Source organism: Poecilia latipinna, unplaced genomic scaffold (assembly GCF_001443285.1).
Source record: "Poecilia latipinna isolate Pla-1442-1.1 unplaced genomic scaffold, P_latipinna-1.0 Scaffold241, whole genome shotgun sequence".
Classification (NCBI taxonomy): domain Eukaryota; kingdom Metazoa; phylum Chordata; class Actinopteri; order Cyprinodontiformes; family Poeciliidae; genus Poecilia; species Poecilia latipinna.
Genome location: NW_015112857.1, coordinates 181,486 through 204,536, shown reverse-complemented (window position 1 = coordinate 204,536; position 23,051 = coordinate 181,486). Strand labels below are relative to the sequence as shown.

General features: G+C 36.1%; 3 protein-coding genes across 5 annotated transcripts; 2 read left to right on the top strand and 1 right to left on the bottom strand.

Moving 5' to 3' along the window:
• Window positions 1-596: 596 nt before the first annotated feature.
• Window positions 597-6,206, top strand: LOC106947441 (uncharacterized). Of its 2 annotated transcripts, none has more exons than XM_015032435.1 (7): window positions 597-984; window positions 1,174-1,467; window positions 2,858-2,951; window positions 3,889-3,980; window positions 4,120-4,154; window positions 4,325-4,381; window positions 4,728-6,206. In XM_015032435.1, the coding sequence occupies exons 1-7, from the start codon at window positions 597-599 to the stop codon at window positions 4,788-4,790; spliced, it is 1,023 nt and encodes a 340-aa protein (XP_014887921.1). In that variant the 3' UTR covers window positions 4,791-6,206. The 2 variants fall into 2 exon arrangements, with proteins under 2 accessions (XP_014887921.1, XP_014887919.1); XM_015032433.1 differs by having other exon boundaries at window positions 2,852-2,951.
• A 224-nt stretch (window positions 6,207-6,430) lies between these two features.
• Window positions 6,431-11,204, top strand: LOC106947440 (uncharacterized). Its single transcript, XM_015032432.1, has 9 exons — window positions 6,431-7,355; window positions 7,726-8,046; window positions 8,236-8,523; window positions 9,154-9,253; window positions 9,394-9,491; window positions 9,597-9,631; window positions 9,842-9,898; window positions 10,001-10,066; window positions 10,377-11,204. Exons 1-9 carry the CDS (start codon window positions 7,310-7,312, stop codon window positions 10,437-10,439), a joined length of 1,074 nt encoding a protein of 357 aa, XP_014887918.1. The 5' UTR covers window positions 6,431-7,309; the 3' UTR covers window positions 10,440-11,204.
• A 3,897-nt stretch (window positions 11,205-15,101) lies between these two features.
• Window positions 15,102-22,274, bottom strand: LOC106947435 (histone-lysine N-methyltransferase SETDB1-B-like). Of its 2 annotated transcripts, XM_015032424.1 has the most exons (8): window positions 22,158-22,274; window positions 22,024-22,064; window positions 21,600-21,939; window positions 21,307-21,480; window positions 19,734-19,935; window positions 19,575-19,648; window positions 18,548-18,738; window positions 15,102-15,303 (listed from the first exon to the last, which is right to left on the bottom strand). In XM_015032424.1, the coding sequence occupies exons 2-8, from the start codon at window positions 22,048-22,050 to the stop codon at window positions 15,187-15,189; spliced, it is 1,125 nt and encodes a 374-aa protein (XP_014887910.1). In that variant the 5' UTR covers window positions 22,051-22,064; window positions 22,158-22,274; the 3' UTR covers window positions 15,102-15,186. The 2 variants fall into 2 exon arrangements, with proteins under 2 accessions (XP_014887910.1, XP_014887909.1); XM_015032423.1 differs by having other exon boundaries at window positions 22,024-22,274.
• Window positions 22,275-23,051: the final 777 nt, after the last annotated feature.

Below are 23,051 nucleotides of genomic sequence, written 5' to 3'. Positions count from 1 at the left end.
GGGAAAAAATGTGAAAAAACAAATCCAAGTTAAAGATTATTAACGATTGACAAGCTGAACAAGAGTATAAACTAAGGATAGATTAAATAACCATATAAAAGATGTGGTAATTAACATGCAAATGAATTGTTGATAAAAAAAAAAACCCCATAAAAATAAGGAAGTAGGAAGTCAGTGTTACTGAGCTAATTGATGTTGCTGCTGTTTTCACATCGATATGGCTGTTTCTCTGAGTTTTCTTCTTATTCTAACTCTGATAACAGGTCAGTGCCTCCACATTACACTTTGCTTATTGTATGCAGACATTTTATCATCTTTGTGATCCAAAGCTCTGAATTTATTCAGTTTTCATTCAGAATAAATTTGTACACTACTACTTTTTATATTTTAAAGATGTCTATAAATTGACATATCAGTTAACTATTTTCACAGATCACTGTGTCTCCTTCACAGAAACATGTTCCTGTAGATCTTTTAATAGTCTTTTTATCTGCAGAGTTTCAAAGGATAAACACAATCAGTAAAGGAGCATTGCGGATTGCAGCTTTAGTCTCAATCCACTATCATTTGCCTTAAGAAACTAGGTGTCTTTCCATATGTTTCAAAAATATGACCAATATGAAATGCGACACATGCTATTTCACAGTATCTTTTTCTCCCCAGGAAGTGAAAGTGTGAAGACAATCAATAAGGTCTCAGTGAAGGCAGGAGCTTCAGTCTCTATTCTTTGTTCTTATGACAGAAAATACAAAAATCATGTGAAATATCTATGTAAAGGATATGTTTGGAGTAGCTGCACATATGAAATTAGAACAGACTCACGACGGGAAGCAGGAAAGTATTCAATCTCTGAGGACAAAAGTCAAAGAATTTTCACTGTTACCATAAAACAGTTAACAGCTGACGACACTTATTACTGGTGTGCTGTGGAGAACAATAATGAAGCTGATATCGGGCAGCGCTTTCTGCTGTCAGTCACCACAGGTAAGCTGTGTTTCTGAATGCACATTTCAAACATTTGTAAACAAGAATAAAATAATGACATGAAAGAAAACCAAAAGGCTCATAATTATAATTTTTATTCTATTATATTATTAGTCAAAGCAAAAAATAACTGTTTAAAATTTAAAGGATGTCAGATAATGTGTTTATTACTATTTGTTTCCCATCAAGGTACACCCATCCTCTCAGTGGCAGATCAGAATGTGATTGGATATATTGGAGACAAAATAACCATACACTGTAGCTACAGAAACTCTGGAGGAGTAGGGTGGTGTAAGCTGGGCAGCACATGTGTGACTGTGTCTGGAAATATAGATGGAACAGCAGCAACCGTCAACACAGCCGTCAGCAATGTAATCAGTGTAACTATGAGTGGACTGAAGCCAGAGAGCAGTGGTTGGTATTACTGTGTCAAAGGAGATTTTCAGATGCCAGTTCACCTGACTGTGACTGTCAAACCCTCTGGTAAGTGATTTATAGATTCTCCATGTACAGATGAGGAAATACTTGTTTGATCCTCTGCTGAACTTCTAAGTTTGGCAAAGTCACCAAACATTGGTCCAAATAGCCTCTAATTTTTGAACTAAAAACAAAACCCAAGTTCCAGGAAACAAAATCACTTTTTTTTTTCTTGCATGACTAAAATCTAATAAGTCCATTGCTACGCTTCTTGAAGCTGGTCCCCAGGTTTGCACATGTCACAAAAGGGATTTTGGTTCCCTTGTTAGAGAAACTCTCCAATTCCTTTAGGTTTCTTAGTCTTCTTTTGGTAACTCACATGATGAGCAACCTTCACATATATTCTGCAGATCTGAGTTTGACGTTGGTACGACATGACCATTGGCCACTTTTCCCGTGCATTTTGTGTCATTACAATATCGGAGGACCTCTTGTCATTGTCCCACTCACCGTCCTTTCCTGACGGTCACTCATCAAAAGAAAAGCATCTTTGGGCTATTCTCATCCTCTGCTGAGGGTGTAGCTCACAAATTTAAATGTGATGGCGTGGTGAGTTATCTCTGTAACTCACACAAATACTATGTGATTTTAAAAAATTACTACTCCATGAAACAATTATCTCCAAAATACCTAATAAGGAAGTTGATGTAAAATATCTTGACTGGACACTCCACGTTTCTGTAGTTTAGAACTATTCTAAAGCAGAAAAAAAGTGTTTCAGTCACCAGTTGCAGTTCGGGTGTTTCCCAAGGCAGTGGCTAAAGATGATTGCAGTACATCGTTTACCCAACAAACTTTAAAAGGAAGTAAGGTGAAGCAATGCAAGTTGAGAAAATCTAAAGAGAGGGTTTCACTTTTCAAGAAGCATTGATGAAGCAAAAAGACAAGCAAAAAAAGATGGCTAAATTTATCGTTTTAGATGACCAAATTCTTACTGAGGGCCAGCGTATAGGTTTACGTCGCCTTCTAGCATGACTGGAGCCAAAGTACACCCTCTTTTCATGACCTTATATAGCTGACACATCTGTACCTGAGCAGGACAAAAAGGTTCAACATCACCTCTATATCATCTATTACTGTTTCTGCCTTTGCCGAACATAAAATGATCTTTTCTGACCTCTTTTCTCACTACTGTGCTGTAGAGATAGTGGTGTCAAATATTATTTTCCAAGTAGTATGTTGTGTCCTAATCTGTTCTGGAAAATAAAATGTATTAAAATGCATCTCTTTATCAGCAGTGTTTAATCTTAACCGCTGATCAATACCGACGAGGACAAAAACACTGTGATCGGCACATCTGTAAAAATTGCATATTTAAATTGTTTGAAGGGTAAACAGAGCTAGGAATGGATTACTGTATAACTCAACCAATTAAATATTTGTTTTTAAGTTATAGGTTTACAAGCAACAACAGAAACGATTGAGGTCACAGGAACCCCTGCTGCTACAAGACCCACTGATCCAGGACTTGGAGAAATCCCAAATCAGCGGTATTCTGCAATATTTGTTAATAAGTAAAAGCTAAACGCTTTCAGTATGCTGCCATTTTCTATACTTTATATCATAGATGCATACCATAACTGTGGAAAAAGTATCATTTTGTAAAGTTGAATCTGCACCTCCTGTTTAAAATATGTGTTTTAGATACTGATGGGTAATTTCCTCGAACCTTCATTAAAAATACACAGACAACATATATGAATTTTAAGGAGAAGTCTCAGCAAACTGCTCCTCCGAGCCATTCACTGAGCGTTCTGAAGACCTTTGGTTACAGCTTGTCTTTTATTATCAAGCAAAAAGAAGGAGGATAGACAGCAGAGACAATATATTACTGCACACAGGCAGTTTCTAAGGTAGAGAGTATTCCGGTTGATAAGGAGGCACCTGTGGAAAAATAATTCAAGGTCTGGGAAACACACAGATAACTGAAGACGAACAGGCAGGTGGGGCCTCCAGGTCAGTTTATACACACATAAGGAAGAGAACACTTTAAACTGAAAATCACAATAACCTCCTGACTACCAGGAAAAAAAATATTGTCCAATCACCATTTTTTTTAAATCCCACAGTCTTCGTAAGGTAATAAAAGGTTTTATGCACTTACTTTGTCTCGTCCCATAGAATGTGTTATTACTGATGAACACAATTTTTATGTATTAGAAAAAGATACGAACAAAAGTCCCACCCCTTCATATGTGGTATCATTGAAAAGCCCTAAATGTCCTCTCCAGATACCAAAAGGAATTAATTCAGTAGAATGCAGGGGGTGGGAGATATTCAAGTTTAGAAATGTCCTCTACAGAGGACAAAAATGAACTACTGGTAGTCAGGAGGATAATACTGAATGTTAATTAACTATTGATTAACATTAGACTGAATATGAACTAAAGTAATAACAAAATGATAATACCAAAAAATCTCTAACAGATACGTTGACCCAAAAGTCCACATCATCACTTTGGGTATGCTGAGCTTGGTTGTTCTGGTGGCCTTGCTCATGTGGTTTATACAAAGATGCAGTAAGTCTTGTTCTCTTTTTTCACTTCGCTGTGACGGTTTGGCACCGTGTTGTGTTTCAGTTATTCGTTGCTTTATGCAGTATTATTATTGAATGTTTTCACAGTAAATAAGTTACCACACTTTTTTTCTCATACTTAGAGAACATCAAAGAGGATTCAACTGACCCCAGATCAGTAAGTGACACTAATATAACCTTTTAGATTAGGAAAAGCTATTTCTCTGATTATTTATTAAATGTTTATTACATTTTAAATTGCAGCCTCAAATTGTTTGTCTTCATAATTTCTGTTACATTCCGTTAATACCTCTGTTGCTTGTTTTTTTTGTTGTTTTTTTTTTCTAGAATGAATGGGAAATAGTTTACACTGCTGTTAGTTTCAAAACAAAAAGCACACCACAGGTAAGCCTGTCATAACAAAATTATATATTTGCTCTCGCCCATGTTTTAATATGACCTGTGAGAATGCAACTGAACAAAACGGTAGTGTTTAATTTAATGTTCAATGTTGTTGTTTTTTTCCCCGACATGGATTGGTCGCTGTGATGTGACCCTTGGCTGTTTCTAAGAAACAAAACATGAAAAACGTCAATTACATCATATTGTCACATTATTTCACACAAACTGGGTGTCAGTCGTAACTTACCGTATGCGCAAACTGTGAGATACTCTGGAAAACTAAATATAATGATAAAAAACAAAAACACTTCTTACATTTGGGGAACTCAAATCTATGTTCTCTTAACAGAATGAAGCAAACGAGGAAGATGTCACATTCAGCACAGTAGTTTACCATAACCAAAATATTTAGCATGTTCTGCTTTGTTCTCTTTACTTCTTGTTATATGAAGAATTTGTGAACTTTTATCTTTGTGCATGGGGAGATTTTCTGAATGTAAATTAATTTTTTACTCGTGTATCTTTTGTCAATGTTTCTGTCATCAAACATGCTGCCATAGACTTGCCTGAAACCTAGATAATCACAGGGAAATTATGTAAAATATGTGCATGATGTTTTTGTTGTTGCTGCGTTTCTATTCAAATATAACTTTGTTGTACTGTTTGTACAAAGTTCAATGAATTACATAAATTGTGATGGTGGAATTATTTAGAATTAATTTGGAATCAAATTATTAGGCTTTACAAAGCCTAATAAGTAAACCTAATGGGAAAAGTTTAAACATTCAGTAGAAATATTTTTCAGGAGTTGTTGTTGTTTTAGATTTTTTTTTCTCTTTACAGTTGGAAGCATGTTTAATGCCTCATCATTTTTTTGGACTTATGAACAGAAGAACATACAATTCCTTGGGTTGTGTTAATTTAATCTTTGCAAAAAAAAAATAAAAAGACTGATTAATGCATAACTGTATCATGTTCTTCTGAAGACTTAAAATGACTGTTTTGGAGCTGTGGAACTTGGTGCAGGGATAATTGGAAGCACCACAGACTTTATTTTCCAGTTCTCAGTTTTTTCTTTATTATTATTTATCATCATATATTACAATGCAAGGTATCATGGCAACACCTCAGTTAGAAAGATAAACGTTATGTTGCATAGCATCCCACCACTCTTGGGTAATTTTGTTAGGTCAGCCCCTGGAAATGTCTTTCACTGTTCTGTGTTTTATTCGTTGGTGGATCATGATTCTCAATGTGGTTTGCTGGAGTCCCAAAGCTGCAGAAATAGTTTTGTAACCCTTTCCAGACTGATAAAAATCAATGGCTTTGTTTCCTGTTTTCAAATTTATTTAGATCAGCAAAATGTTGCTCAGTGTTGCTCGTTTAGCTTGTCCTCAAACAGTTGCTCGTTATTGTGTTATTTCAGAAGTCTGGTAGAAATAAGATCAGGGTGTTCTTAGTGAAATTTAATTCATCTTTATGAAAAATGTGTTTGATCACAGTTATTAATTATGCCACACGGGGGAATGATTTTTTTCACAAAGCACCACGTTGGATTGGTTAGCTTTTTTTCTTTCAATAACTTACTTGAAATTTGAAAACTGTATTTTGCCTTTACCCTGACTATATTTGTCTGATATTTAAATGTGTTTCATTACAAACATGAGACAAAAAAAAATAAGCAGAAGAAATCCAAATACTTTCAACAGCACCAGATGACCCAGAAATTGTATAAAATGTATACTTTCTACTGTCTGTTATGTCTCTATCTTGTGTGTCTTTGTGTGTTGTATTGAGGAAAATATGGCAATAAAACCAACAGACCTGTGTGAATATGTGATCCATCAGCCTGTAAGGAAAAACACCAGCACTACAAATGATCACCTCTGCACAACATAAATTCTCTATCAGTGTCGTCATATTTTTCAAATTGGGATTAAAAACAACAACAAAAAAAAGCATAACAACCATTTGAGCTCTTGTTGTTTGTATACAATATTTAATTGATCTTTTCATTTACCTCTGACATTTAGAAAGCATTTATACAGACAGTGTTCACCGGATATTTTCTCTGTTTCTGGTCCTTCTATGATGCTTGTGTGAGAAAATCGCAACAGATTAACATTTTCTAGTCAGACCAAACCCTTTGAAAACAAGAAAAAACAAACACCCATGGCAAATAAGTCACATTTGTTGCCAATTATGGTGCTGAATTTTAGCTACAGTGACTCGTCTTTATTTCATCTGAATACCCTCGTACATTTAGGTGCTACAAAGTGGCTGGATGATATTCTATTTGTGCAAACAAGGAAATGAACAGGTGCATCTAGTAAAGTGACCAGAGAGTGCACATGTTTTAATGTGCAACAACAGACAGACACTTTTTAAATATATCAATCATCAGCCTAACACATGTATTTATGTAATTAAACATTGGCTTCTGCTTTGCAAAACTGCAGGTTTACAGGCAAACCGAATCAAACGTGTAGTTTTGCATTTTCACACATTGTCTTTACTTTTTTCCTTCTTCAGACGGAAATCTACATTTACATTTTTAGAACCCATTAGGATATTAGTCAGTAGATCTAAATTTGAACCGCCCATGTCTCAACACTTCACACGAGTTTAAAGCGCAATATCAGATTTGTAACAGGAAAAGGCTTAAATAAAACTCTTTTGACACCTCAACTAAAATTCCAACTCTGTTGTAATTTTCTGTGCTTAAAAACGGAGGAAAAGAAAATGTTAAAAAACAGACACATTGTGTCACGTTGACAAACTAAACGAACATAAAATAGGGGTAGCTTAAATATCCACATTGAAGATGAGGTGGTTAAAATGTCATGTTTAAAATGACATTTTAAACATCAAAACAGGGAAGTAGTGAGTCAGTGTTACTGAACCAGTTGCTGCAGCTGTTCGCACATCGATATGGCTGTTTCTCTGAGCTTTCTTCTTATTCTACCTCTGATAACAGGTCAGTGGCTTCACATTACACTTTGTTTATAATTTGCAGACATTTTATTATCTTTGTAACCCAAAGCTGGCCGTATTGATATCAGTTTTCCTTTTTGTGTTTTGGAGATATCTATGAATTCACATGTCAGGTGACAACTGCCCACAGATGACTATGTCTCCTTCACTGGAGCATGTTCCTGCTGATCTTGAAATTGTTTAATTTATAAACGCATAAACAGAAAATCATCAGTGAAAAGTGCAGCTTCAGTCTCAATGCTCTACCAAAATATTTTTGCCTTCAGCAACTAGTTTTTTTTTTTTTTTCATGTTTCATGAATATGAGTGATATAACATGCTAAACATATTTCACAGTATCTTTTTCTCCCCAGGAAGTGAAAGTGTGAAGACAATCAGTAAGGTCTCAGTGAAGGCAGGAGCTTCAGTCTCTATCCCCTGTTCGTATGACGGAAAATACAAAAATCATGTGAAATATCTATGTAAAGGATATGTTTGGAGTAGCTGCACATATGAAATTAGAACAGACTCACAACGGGAAACAGGAAAGTATTCAATCTCTGATGACAAAAGTCAAAATATCCTCAATATGACTTTAAAACATTTAACAGCTGATGACACTTATTACTGGTGTATTGTGGAGATCAATAATGGAGGTGATATCGGGGAGCGCTTTCTGCTGTCAGTCACCACAGGTAAGCTGTGTTTCTGAACGCACATTTCAAACATGTGTAAACAAGAATAAAATAATGACATGAAAGAAAACCAAAAGGCTCATAATTATAATTTTTATTCTATTATATTATTAGTCAAAGCAAAAAATAACTGTTTAAAATTTAAAGGATGTCAGATAATGTGTTTATTACTATTTGTTTCCCATCAAGGTACACCCATCCTCTCAGTGGCAGATCAGAATGTGATTGGATATATTGGAGAGAAAATAACCATAAACTGTAGCTACAGAGACTCTGGAGGAGTAAGTTGGTGCAAGCTGGGCAGCACATGTGTGACTGTGTCTGGAAATATAGATGCAGCAACCATCAACACGGCCGTCAGCAATGTAATCAGTGTAACTATGAGTGGACTGCAGTCAGAGAGCAGTGGTTGGTATTACTGTGTCAAAGGAGATTTTCAGATGCCAGTTCACCTGACTGTGACTGTCAAACCCACTGGTAAGTGATATACAGACTGTAATTAAATAGAGATGGGTGAATATATCAGCTAAATATTTGTGTCTGCTAATGTTCAGCTCCCTATGTTCTCATGTTTAATCATACCAACAACTGACGGCAGTCGTTAATCTTTTCCTTGTGTGTCCTGGTTATGTCGCACTAACGTAGCTCTAAAAATGACATAATTAATGTATATAAAGGATACTATTTCAACAACTCTAACGGCTGTTCCTTCAGCAGTTTGTTGATGTCAATTTAAATATTTTTTTATCACATATTTTATTTATTGGAGAAGTCATAGGTGTTGCTTTCTTGATATATTCACACATAAATATGCACTTTTTCAGTGACTGACAGTAAACAGCTCACATATTCAATAGGCGTTAATTATTGTTGATAAAAGATGATTCATTGTTTCGCTAACATGAAAAAATAGCATCTAAATTCACTATTTGCTGTTGATAATATAATCATTCTTATTATTTTGCATTGATGATGTGGCAGAATTTCACAGTCAATGCATTACTACTTATATAGATTGGAGTAACATCCCAACAGAGACCAGGGTTAATAATTTTCATGTTACTGATATGAAATATTCATGACATGATATTCTCATTTGTACTCTAGTTGCAACAACTACAACAGTAGTTACAACAACTACTGTAGCTCCAACAACTACTGTCACAGAAGCAAGAGAAAATGCAACAACAGTTCAGAAAGAAAACAGGTTAGCACACTTCAATGCTGCACTTTTGAGCACAGTGATTATTAGTTGCTTGCTCAAAAACCGTCCTTTCAACATCATCTTAGTTTAAGATAGTATCATTATCTCCTGATCTGGAATTCGAATAACAATGTGTGTTTCAGTTCTGTTACTCCTCTGATGATCCTCGCCATCCCTCTGAGTGTGCTGATCTTCATTGTCATTGTTGCCTTATCAATCCTGTTTGTGCTCAGAGGAACCAGTAAGTCTGACCGGACATCTGCCGCCATTTGGTTTACAATAAATGAATTCAGATCGTTTAAGTGTGTAAAAAAGGAATAATTAACCGCAATTAAATGTTTCACAGAACGTGTCAAAAATAAGGATTCAACAGCCTCAAAAGTAAGTCGTATGTAAAATTAAATGACTTGGATAAGGAGGTGTTAATGATTAATTATCTCTATTTTTTATCAAAGGCATTGATTTCTGTGGATAATTTGTCATTAACAGAAATGCTTTACTGTCTGCCTACATTAAAAACTTATGCACCTTTTGAGGTCTATAAAGTAAAGCTGATCTTGTCTAATGATATTTTAATTTGTTGATTTACAGAATGAAGGGGATTTAACATACGCAGAAGTCTCTTTCAAGAAAAACAAGGCAGCTCAGGTAAGCTGGTACTAATAAGTATTTGAATCTTTACAGTTTGTTGTAATAACATTTTCAATACGGAAATAAACTAAAACTGCGTTATTTCTGTTTGAAACACAGGCTGCAAGTGATGCCGATGTGACCTACAGTTCTGTTGTTCCTGTCAAGAAACAGAGTGCGAGAAGGGTAATTATTCAGAGACGACGTGTAAACGCATCACTTTTTTAAAAAAACCTGATCAGCTACATGATTCTTTGCTATTGTTTGTCATAGTTTATATGTGTACAACGCCAAATACTGTTAAACTCTCATTTGTATATCCACCTGAAAAACACGACAGAGTATGCAAAGTTTAAAAAAAAGACCAATATAACTTTTAACATAAAAAAATGTCTTGTTTCTATTTTTGAGGTCCAACTGGTTTATGCTTCATGTATGTTTGAAAATAAGTCTCACATTTTAGGATTTCCCTCTGACCATTATTTTTCATTTACAGAGTGAAGGAAAAGATGAGGATGTTACATACAGCACAATCATTCGTCACAAGCAAAACGTTTAAATCTATCAGAAATGCTTTCCTTTTTCCTGTGACTAAGTGCTAACCGATATTGTCTGCCACCACAAGTGTGAAACACTGACTCAGTGTCTTAGAAAAGCCCCTGACCATGTGTTTTATTTTATTTTATTTTATTTATTTTTACATTGAGTATACACGTTTATATGCTTATGCTCAGGTGGTGAAAAACTAGCCACTTTCTCAGCAAGTGTAGCTTTTTATCGTATGTGACACCTTTTGTTGCTTCCAAGTATGATCTTGTTGAGGACAGAAGCAACACCTCAAAAAATGGAAAAAATATGAGGATATTTTCAATATTTGAATTGACTTTTACATAAGAAGTTAAATGTGTAAATGCCATTGTTGTTATCTATAATCGTTTAGTAGGATGATTTGCATGAGGTGTTGCTAAGTTATGATCTATGTAAATCTGGAATAATCAAGGCTGAATCCCTAATCTTAACAAATAAAACTGTAGATTTGACCATGATGAGGTGTATTGTTGTTGCAACCTTTCCCCATGCCTAACTGAACTAAAAAGCTACCTTAATGTTTTTTTTTTTTTTCTGTTATTTTTGGACCACATTTGATCATTTCTTCCTTAAAATGCCAAGTTTATTTAAAAAAAAATAGTTGGGTCATCTATGAAATTATCACAACATTCAAATCATGTAGCTCAAACATTGTTTAGTTCTTAATCTGTCCGATAAGTTTGATAATGATTTTTTTTTTTTTTTTTGTAACAGAATAAAGTTAATGTGGAGAATTTGTGCGTGTTCTGTTATGTGTTACGATTAGGTTACAGAGGACAGGACTTTCTCAGGGTAGCATTCATGCAAGACCCACTGCTGGACTGAATTACAAAATGCTGTTTTTATACAAGGTGCAATTTTGTATGTCTCCCTGGGAAACTTTTGAGACAACCCTTAATCATGTTAAAAGAGGAACTCTACAAATAATAACATAACACACTGTGACAACACCCTCATCACTGATCAAATGAAACAAGCAATAAAAATAAAAAAATAAAAAATGTTTCTGCAATCCACTGACTGATCATGTACGGTTTGTACTTGGGACGGAACCCCATATGATGTCATTTATAACAATTCAGAAAATTTAAGGCAGCTAGGTATTGACCAGACACACCCTCCCACCCTGTAACACCAACACTAACTTGTCTGGTGTCAACAGTGGCAGTGACAATCATTTCTGCTCAAAGTGAATTGACGTTCATCAGAGAACAGAGATCAGGCCCACTGGTCCCTAGTCCAACATAAATACTCCCTGGTCTATGCAAGACAATGATGCCTGTGCCTGAACAGTTGGACATGTGTATTTAAAAGCCTAGAGAAAGTCACATTAAGTTTACTTGTAAAGCGTTAGCTATAGTTCATTTTATGGCTATCCTGAAATTTCACCTGAAAGCCAAATATTGCTAACTTTTTGTTACCACTGACATAATAAGATGAGAATATGTAAAATTTAGTGAAGTTGCAAAACATTCACTTAACTTGTCACTAGCAGGAATCACTTTTTGACATATGACAACAATAAGAACAACACTGCTTTAAATGCGTCATTTTTGCATGCTGTTCTTTTAGTGTCAAAGTGTTTCTGAGCAGGTGTTAGTATAAAGAAGGAAACAATGAGAAGTGAAATGAGGATGCAATGCATACAAATGTAAATAAAGTTATATCCCAACACCAAAGCTATTTTGGATCAAGCTATTAATATTTTTTTTAAAGTTAGAGCAGAGAACCAGTAAACTCTGGGACACTTGGTTCCCCTTCACAGAAACAGCATATTTATAGATATGTCCCTATTGTTCCTCTTTTAACAATGAGGCAATTAATTGGAACAAAGTCCAAAAAGAATTTTATCCACCTCAGCATATTGGATAATTTTCAGATACAGTTTTACTTAGCTACAGTTTACATGCACAGACAGAGATTAACATAGATTTTTACCTTTTAAAACATTTATTTTTAACAACTTTTGTTAAAGGATGAAATAATTGTGCAACATGCAGCACCACAAGATTTTTGCAGAACAAGAACTGTGTGCACACCTATAATTTTGCTCTGGATTTTCTGACACTCACACATTCAAAATTATACATTCAAATGCATCTGGTCTCCTATAATACCAAAGGTGGCCGCGTTAACAACTGGCACCAAATCACTTAATGTAACACCAATACTTTTAAAGAGAGACACACAAAAGACAAAGGACATTTTTCATTCCCCTCATCACCGGCTTCATGTTGAATTTGAGCTCATATACCAGATAATAAGATCAGAACGGCCTAAAGCAAGGACTAAAATTTTAAAAGGCATTGGGTGTAATTGCTCTGTCATTTTAGTGTGATGGTTTTAATTAATATTTAGCTTCCACTGAGTGCTCTTTGCTACTTTGGCAACACTTGTTTTTCACCTGGTAAAAAGGCAAAAGTCCCTACAAGGGACTTGTGAGTAGAGGTGTTGCAAGTTTTCTACCATCCACACTATTCTACTAACCATATGACACACTTGTTTTTACACAAGTGGTTATTCACACATCTAATAAGTATCTACCAACTCTCTCTCTTCATACTTGCAGACGTAGTACATGCCTATATGGCTTCTATTTGCTAGTATTACAAAGATGTCTTTTCGGAGAACCCTTGGCTAGGATCTGGGAGAAGATCTTAATTTTCAGAGGAAAGAAAATCTGGTGAGAATGCTCAATAATAAGAAAGACTCAGGGCTGGCATGAATTGGATACAAAAGTATACACAGTAAAATGTATACCACATTGTAGTGCAGCATGAACTTGTCAATCATCTCAAACACCGGAGGTGGTAGCATCACGCTTGCGGAGGCCCTGGTGTATTAAATGCCCATCCAAAACGCCTCCTCAGCTTTGGAGGGTGGTTCAAGTGGAACCACAGTCCAAAGCCAGTTCCCAGCCAGAAAACCATGAAATTTAATTAAAACGGACTAGTTATCTATCCAGGGTGAACACTGCTGCCTACCCAGTAACTGCTGGCCACTGCAACACTACAAGCATACATAGTGGATATGTTTCTGGGTTAGGGTTAAATCCAGCCAGATTGTGTCTGGATTACAAGTTATCCAATATCAATTCAAACCTCCTCACCTAATAGATGGATTCAACATCAAGTTACCTCGATTTCCTAAAACCGGTCACGCTGCCCTAAAAGGAAAAGCACACTCTACAGTTTGAATGGGAGTCTACAAAAACGCCAAGGCTGTTTGGTTTAAGCTCTACAAAATGCAAATGGCAAACGACAGTGTTACACCGCTGCTGGACACCGGCTTGCAAAGTGTTATTAAAATGCTTTTTATCCATTTACCTCACACATTTTCATAATGTTGAAAATCAGCAAACAGAATCATATCATTGTCTGCCATCAAATCCAAAACTAAAAATGGGTTCGTTTACGTTCTCTGCTTTTATTGCACACAACCCAGAAGTTGCAGCAATCACCTAACACTTCCACTTCCCTCAAACTGGAGCCAGGAGCATGTGCAGAAATGAAGAACTAAGATCCATCTATAACTTAAAATCTAGATTGACTAACATTTTTACCATGGAACAAAATATTCAAAAATGCTTAAGAAGGAAGGACAATGTAAATTTGATATTCATGCCTTTTCCAAGTTTATACACACATGTGCGACAGCTACTGTATATGTGTGGTTGGGACCTGAAGAGGTTTCCACTCACCTATTATTTTCAGCGGGTTTAAAATCAAATTACACATTGGATAACTGTCTTAGTTCCCCATTTGTACCTCGATGCGATGCTAAATACACAGACAAAACAACTAGTTTATTGTAACTTATTCATGGCGTACCATTCCCTCATTTCTGATCAACTAAACAAATGAGAAGTAAAAAGAAAAAAATACGTTGACTGTCAATTTCACAACTAAACCTCAATGTTGCAATCAATGTTGGGCTGGATTACATGTAAAGCTAAGTACAAAGGTCAAACTAAATACATACATGGTAAAGCTTTATTTTTTTCTCCTTGTATAAACAATACAGCATCCATGGCAGAATTGACATCATTAGCCAAATTCTATACAGAAATGAGACAAAAGTTTATTTTTTTTATTTTTTCTTTAAATGCAACAAATATTTCTAGGGAAAAAAAAAAAAAAAGTTGAGAATAACAGAATAAAATACCTTCACTACTGCTGAAGAAGCAATGTCCGCTTAAAACACCAAATTGTGAAAATCATGTCATATAAAAAAAACTGATAAAAGAAATAGATGTTTTTAATATACACAAATGCTTTACTTGTACAGGGGCATCATTTAAGAACAGTTCCGGGATCAAAATAAGAGTAAAATTAAGCTTGAAGTATTGTGTTCAAATGTTCAAATCAAACATAAGTTGTTCTGTATAATGTTTTTTGTCATATGTATCAGGCAGCAAAGGGCTACATTTTTTTTCCCTAATTTAAACAGGTTACTATTAGCAGGGTTTCTACGCACAAAGATTTGGAAATACATTTAAGAAAGAAAGATGCAACAAGTAGAGAATAAACATATTTACACTTTTCAAAAGAAACCAAAAGAAATAACTACCAATTTGAGTTTACATGCTTCAACCTTACATCTGTTCCGTCAGGAACCAAAATATAAGTCAACGGCCAGAAAGATACATGTATTTACAGGTCAAAATGATTTTTTTTTTTTTCTTTTAATGTCTTCTTTCTCTAACAACAATTTATAGGTCATTTAGAGTCAGAATCATCTGCCTTGGATCCTCGATTCTGCTTCAACTCCAAGAACTTGGACATGTGCTCCAGTCGTAGGGAGCCTCGGTGGATCCAGTCCGTCTCCCCATTTTCCTGTGTAAGATATAAAATGTTTACATGCAAACATTTTTAATAAATTAGAATAGGGGTTCCAACGAGGCACTTTTGTCAGATTAAAGTAGTCTTTGAAAATAAGCCCAGATTTAGGTATTAAAACATTTAAATACTAGTTTGAGGTAGTATTCTATCCTTTAGTGTCTGTCGTGTTTACATCAGCTGTAAGCGGAAAAATAGGGTTGAAAAAAAAAACAAAACCTCCAGTCTGTATTTAATAAATTTTTTATCGTATTGTTCACCATGACAATACTGAAGCGACTGGAGAGCTGGGTCAGATTCTCCAACAAGACTTTAATGACCTAAAGAACTGGGACTTCTCTGTGTCAATGGGTAACTTTATAAGGAAGTTGACAAAATCCCTATATAAGGTTCCCCCAAGGCTCCATCTTGGGGCGCCTCTTATTTAATATATACATGCTCCCACTAGCTCAGCCAAGCAATAGGACAAGTTGGATTTCATTGAACTAAATAAAAGTGAAGGGAAAAAGGACTGCCTGATAATAATTGATGCATTCTCTAAATGGATTGAACTGTTTCCAACAGCACATCCAGATGCAATCACTGTAGCCAAGGCTTTGTGGAAAACAGGGAGGCCTTGGACTCAGTCCTTGGATCTGATAAAGCTGTACATTAACATCATGAGTACAACAGGGTTAACAGCTTATGAATGGATGTTTGGAAGACCATACAGATGGCTCCTCATGGCAGAACAAGCAGCTGATGCCACCAAAACAGATTGTGTTGTGTGCACGCTCATTCTCGCCGTCTCCCTAAACTCTACATCTGCATCTGACCTGTTGTTAAATCTTAACAGCCTCATGACAGAAGATTGGGCTTATTCTATTAGACAAAATAGATCTAAAATAACCCTGCCTGGAAATGATATAGATGCAACTGGGGTGCCAAGAGGTGTTCCAGATCAAATTAAAGCAGGGTTTGAGTCTTCTATATGCTGGTGGTGTACTACAGAAATCAACTGCATCCACTACAATGTTCAACGTCTGGGAAATTACACAGTGGCAGGTTTTGAGGCAGCACATGACCAACTGGAGGCAACGCCCCTGATGGCATTCCAAAATAGGATTACCCTTGGCATGCTCTTGGCAGAGCGAGGAGGTGTGTGCGCGGTGTTCGGAGAGCTTAGCTGCACCTTCATTAAACACAACCACCGCCGATGGAAGCTTGACCGAGAGGGGTTGAAGACCCTATCCACAAAAATGAAAGAGCAGTCTAGTGTCGACACCTCCATGTGGGACAACTGGATGGACATGCTTGGCAAGTATAAGTCTCTGGTAGCCTCTGTGTTCATTTCCATAGCTGCGTTTGCGGCAGTATTAACCTTGTGGGGATGTTGTTGCATTCCCTGCATTTGAGCGTTGTTAAACCGCCTTGCAATCAAAACTGGCTGAAACTTGTCCTATATTAAGCACCAATGAGCTACAGGATGAACACGATGAGGAGCAGCCTGATTCAGACACAGAAAGTGATACGATGTTGACCGTCTTCTGATTAAAATGATGGCAGCATTTATCTCTGAGTGTAATTATGTTTGCTTACATAAAAATGACCTTGCAGTTGAAAATCTTTTTAAGGAGTAACTGCTGTTAAGTGATGCGAGAATTTGTACAAACATATGATAAACAGGAGGGAAATGTTGTAATAAATATAAGTTATCAAATGTTTGTTTTATGCCTTTACCCTTACTTACTATAACAGGTAATGGAAATGTCCATTATGAGTAGTGTTTTTCTTGTGGTGGGCAAAACATATTTGTCTGGTGTGCTGTGGTGGCTCAGGGGGTCAGCACAATCCACATATGGAAGCCTCAGTCCTCGACGCGGCCTTCGCAGGTTCGATTCCCGGCCTGGCGACCTTTGCTGCATGTTTCCTGTCAATTAACTATCAAATAAAGGCCACTAGAGCCAATAAAACCTTAAAAAAATAAAATAAAATTGTCTGCAGGCTGTTCGTGAGGAGACAACCGTAACCTTCCCAGAAGATGAACAGAATGTAGCCGTTGCAACAGTAGACAGGAATTCCTGGCTTTGGAGATAAAGTGTGCTCTGTTAAGAGATGCTGTGTAGTCACTCAGGCACGCAGCTGTTTCTCCCCCTCCCTTTAGAGCTGCGTGCCTCCTGTAACTAGGGCGTCCCCTAAGACTGAATAAAAGTGCAGGAGACACAGATGGAACTTCAGAACATAGGGGAAAACTGTAACTGGGTTTCTCTGTGTTCTCCTCGTGAGATAAGAATGAACCACGTCTCCTCTTTTTTTCCGTCTGTGTGTTACAGATGTTTTAGACTTCTGCCCCTGACACTTGTCCCTATTGAGATGACTCCGAAAATTGATGAACAGAATGATGAAATTCTGAGTTACTTTAAAATGAATGCTAAGATACAATTTTTTTTTATTAAAAATACTTCAATCATTAGTGCATGTCTGTCTTTAATCTTTTCATCATCTTCCTTTATTTTGCCGCAGTAAAGTCCTGTTTCTTGCTCGTTTGTTTGTTGTTGTTTATTTTATTTTAAAGCATTTTGATGCTGAAATAATATATTGAAATGTATGATTTGACTGAATTACAAGGGTAATGTACCTTATATATAGACTACTCAGTCACACAGATAAACAAAAAGTCTTTTACTTTAAGCCTCATCCAATAACTTTAAATTCTGTATTAGAGCTCAGCCTTGACACATACAGGAAACAATTTATTCAAGAAGAACCTTTGGACAGGGCAATACTGAAATAGAAGTGCAATCTTGTTCATGGAAGCGATGCTCCCGACTGAAAATAGACTAACTTTAACTGGTGACATTTGCAAACAACAAAAGAGAAAAGTATGGTTGGGATTGTCACTTTTGCTTAATAAAGTTTAATAGAATATTTGTATAACATCATCAGTCAAATGATGACCATAAAGACAAAATGTTAAAACAGAATCTGTGTTTGTGGATTTCATTTCATAGGGAAATGTGATATTTTTAGCATCAATAAAACAAATACTACCAACTTTTCAGTCTACCAATGTTAATTTCCTAGACCTATAGTTTTTACTGAACATTGGCATCTCCCACATCTGGATAATTTCCTTGAAATAGCACAAAAAAAAACAAAAAAAAAAAACATTCAACCCTGTTCTATTTTTGGATTAAAACACATCACGTAAATGGATTAGGTTTTACAAAATAGAATAAAATCAGAAAAGAAAGATACTAACCTCAAAAACAACCTTCATCAAGCTGCAATCAACCAACTCAACATGACACTTCTGATGGACTCCATTCAGTTCTATTTTAAGGATTTGTCCCTCTTTATAGTGGGTTAGGTGTGGATACGGCCAACTCCTCAAGTACTGTGCCATGAAGCACTTGTGTGGACTCTCTGGAAGGTCGCCTAAAGGATCATCCACTGTTAAAAAAAGAGAAATTATTCACAAAGTATTAAAGAAAAAAAAAATAAATTCTTTCCACAGTTTGTAGCACTTTTTGTTTCACAGTGCCCTCTTCTGGACCAAACAGCAAAAAGTACCGCATAAAATACAGAAATGTTAAGTAAAAAATTGTTTAAAAGAACTGCACTAAATTGATAACAAACATACTATCTTAATGTAGCATAAGTACTAATCCTGATAAAACATGAGCAATTACAGTTGAAACTAGATATTTACATACACCGAATAAAAACACACATTGGAAAAAACCTTTATTGTTTTAGCTTAGTTAGACCCAAGTTATTTCTATTTGCTAGATGCCAGAAAACTCGGCAAGAACATTTTTTTTTTTTTTCAGAATTTCCTTTGTGACTTTAAGGAAATTCAAAAGTTTACATGAAATGTATGATTTGGGTCACAAAAGAAATGTCTTTCCCAAGTTTTCTGGCATTTACAAAACAGAAATATATTTTGTAATTCTCACCAAGCTAAACCATGAAAAGTTTGGTCCAATTTAATTTCAGGCAGTGAGAAAGAAATGTGTGCTTCTTTTAATTTGGTGTGTGCAAATATCTGGCTTCAACTGTATGCAGCATGAAACCAAATAAGCACAAACAAGGGTTTGGTTTATTTGCAATGCTAGGACAAAAAAATAAAATAAAAATAAAAAAAAAGAACAGAGGTAAAGTCCTAACTAGGTGCAGGGTAAATATTATCTTTAAAACATAACATATGAAACAAACATTACAGTAATTTTACAGAAGATGCAAAATATAATTCAGAAATAAAAAAAGGAGGAAACAGTCAAACTTACTTTGTCTGCAAACGAGATAAAGTGATGGTAAGCTGACATAAACTGGTGTGTGATCGTCCAAAAACACCAGAAACCTGAAAAGCATAAAGTTATTCAAGAAGACTTTTTTTTTTCTAAATGGGGGTTCATAAATGTCTTAGCAGTCATTTGATCCAAGACCTTAAGCGATTCTTTCTGCTGGGGAGCTCAGACAAAAGTCCAGGCAGGAAGCACTGCTCATCTTCTGGAGACTGAATTAAAACTCGGGCTCCGACGTACAGTTGGTCCAGCTTTGGAGTGGTTTCCTTCGCGATGTGATGTCCCGATACCAAGCTCTTCCCCTTCTCGTCAAAAATCACTTTATATTTTACTCGTCCGTCGTCTGCAAAGACGAAAAGAAAACAAAACAAAACTACTGAATCTTGTCTACGTGATTTTATTGGAGCTCACGAAACTCGAGGAAAACTGAGAGAAGCACAAAAAGGACAAGCCATGTAGCATGGCATATATTAAAAATAAAAAAGGGTGCAAAGTTTTTTTGTTTTTTTTTTTAAGATGAAACGTGTTGATATTTCAGACATGTCAATGGTTTTTTAAATTTATTTACAAAAATACATTTAAAAGACAACTTAAAAACAACAAGTCAGTATTGTAAATGTAATTTGCTCTGGAAATGCTTCTACTAACCATTCCTGCATCAGGTAAGGAAGATACAGAAAGCAACAGAAAACGCTAAAAAAAAAAAAAACCCAGGCAAACAAAGTATTTATCTCAGCTTGCATCAGAGCAGTCACAGTGTAAAACATCAAAAAAAAAAAACAGTAAAAGCTTTTGTGGCAATATGTATGCAAAATGAGTGAAAGAAGAAAAGGCTGACCTAGCAAAAATAAAGCTAGCAAACTTTAGCAAGATAACTACGATGACTCTCACTTTCGGAGTGAAAGTTACTCCAGACGACACAAGAGTGACTGTAATGTTTTTTTTTTTTTAATGGATTTTAAAGTTACAGCTACCATGAATAGATTGCAATGAGCCAATAATGTCACATAATCCAAAAATGTGTCTCAAGGTGCATTCAAATATATAAAAATGATGGCTTTTTATATATGCGTTAAAATTATCACTGTCATGACAGTATAATCTGTGAAAAATTAAAAAAAAAATAGCTCCTCTGCCTTCTCCCTGTGCACCTGCCATCATCTGCTTAAATACATTGCTCTGTCAGAAACTCTGACTGAGAGTCAGTATACTCCAGCTGACCATTAATAAGTTACTACATTACTGGATTATTTCATTAATCAATCCATCAGAGTTAATCTGATTAACTGTTTCAACCCTGAAGTGTTTGTTTCTGCAGCTCGAGTCTGACGCCCAAATTTGATTTACCAACTGACTCGAAGTGCCTTCAAACTCCATGGAAACGTGTGACACTGACCAATGTTACATATTCCCATGAAGCACAAGGCATTAACGTATTACTCTGAGCTCTGATTAATGAGATCTCAATAAGTTTGAAGAGGATGACTCACTTTTCATGCTGGGGTCTTTTCTGAGGTAAAGGTTTTACCCTGATTGATACAGAAGAGGACAAGAATGGTCACAGAAAACTACCTCAGTTCCTGGAAAAGGATTACTAGAGTCAACTAGAACACCTGTCTTTTCATTCAACTAATGATTTTATTTCAGCTTATTAAAAAATACACACACACACACACACACACACACACACACGCATTAAAGTGTTCTTTCTTACCCTTATTGATTATCTCCACTATTTTGCCTCGTTGCCACCTCGTGACTCTCCTCCTGGCCAGGACTACCATGTCCAACTTAATTTCTGGCTCTGGCAAATCAGGCCGCACGTTTCTCGTTTCGTTTGAGTGGCTGGCAAAAGCTGCAGACACTATGATCGGGGATATTTCAGCAGCTGGGGAGGGGGGGGGAAACACACAATTGCAATACGGAGTTGGGAGATTGAACTCCGTAGGCATTCTAGCAACTCCAGTGTTATTACTGGTTTATATTTGTGGATGGAAACGTCCTTACCTTTGTTGGTGGTGTTGCCGTCGTTATTGCAGACGCTGCTGTTGCTGAGGCTGTTGATGCTCCCTAACGGTGTAGGCACTGTCACTTCATTCGCCTTTTTGTGTTTAGAATTGTTGTGTTTATGCTGGGTTTTCTTTTTAGCTCCAAAATCCGAGTCTCCCGAATCGTCCCCGGGTTCCCACAGCATGTCGGAGTCGGAGCTGCCGTGGGACTCGGCTTCGCTGTCGAACTGCTGGGGTGTCGGTGGTTGAAGCGCATTGAGCGTAAACTCCGGGAGTCGAGTCAAAACAACCACTGGTTTCTTTTGTAGGTTCTCGTCGTTCAGGTCGTCCATTTGTACGTTTTGCATTTGTAACGTGATGGTCAAAACTCACAAATGCTAACGTTCACAGGCTTGTTACTCCGTTCAAAATTCCCAGCTTACCTTTTTCCGCGTTCTGAATATGATCATCAAACGAAGGAAAACTAACAAACGAAGATAAGGTGACTTCAAGTCGTCCAAACAATCAAATAGACAACAGTTCAGAAAATTGCTTAGATACTTGTATTGTTACCCACACGCTAGCAAGCGGCAAACCTTCGCCTTCTTCTGTTTGATGGCGCACTAGTTGGTAAACAAAGGATAGCTGCATAACTGCCTCCTAGTGGTGCGGAGCAGGTTTCATTCCGATAATCGTTCTTCTTCTTCTTCTTCGGGTTTTAACGGCAGCTTGCATCCATTATTGTTGCACTACTGCCATCTATTGGATCCTAATATCTATACCTCAAATTCTCATAAAGATCCCAGTATTTTTTTAAAAAACGAAAAATCTTCTTTTCCCCCATAATACTATTTAACTGATCAACCAGATTCTCAAATTTCAATTCCCTATTAACACCTAATTCCGTTTTTAATAATCTTCTTTGAATTGCGTATTTTATACAACTAATAAAAACATGTTCCATCGTTTCTACAGTATCACACCAACTACATAAACCAGTAAGATGTTTCCCCATCTTAAAAAGAGTTTCACTTAAAAAACTGTGCCCGGTTCTTATTCTATTTATAATTATCTCCTCCCTCCTGTTTATTCCTCTGAACCTTACTACATCAATTGTATATTTTGTATCTTGTATAAATGTCTTCCATTTATTTCATTATCCTACCTAATTTTCCATATCTTCTTGCTTTCTCTCTACACTATACTTTTGCCTTCAGATTTGGATAACTTTACTGACATATCAATATCTTCTTTTTTAATAGCCTCCTTAGCCAACCTATCTTATCTGCTCTTTCATTCCCCAAAATACCTACATGAGCAGGAGTCCAGAATAATATGAAATTTTTATTTTGTTCACATATCCTATGATGAACAGCCATAATCTCGTATAATATATTTTGATGATTATTTGTACGTCCATTTTCAATACTCAACAATGCAGATAATGAATTACTACAAACTATTACTTTAT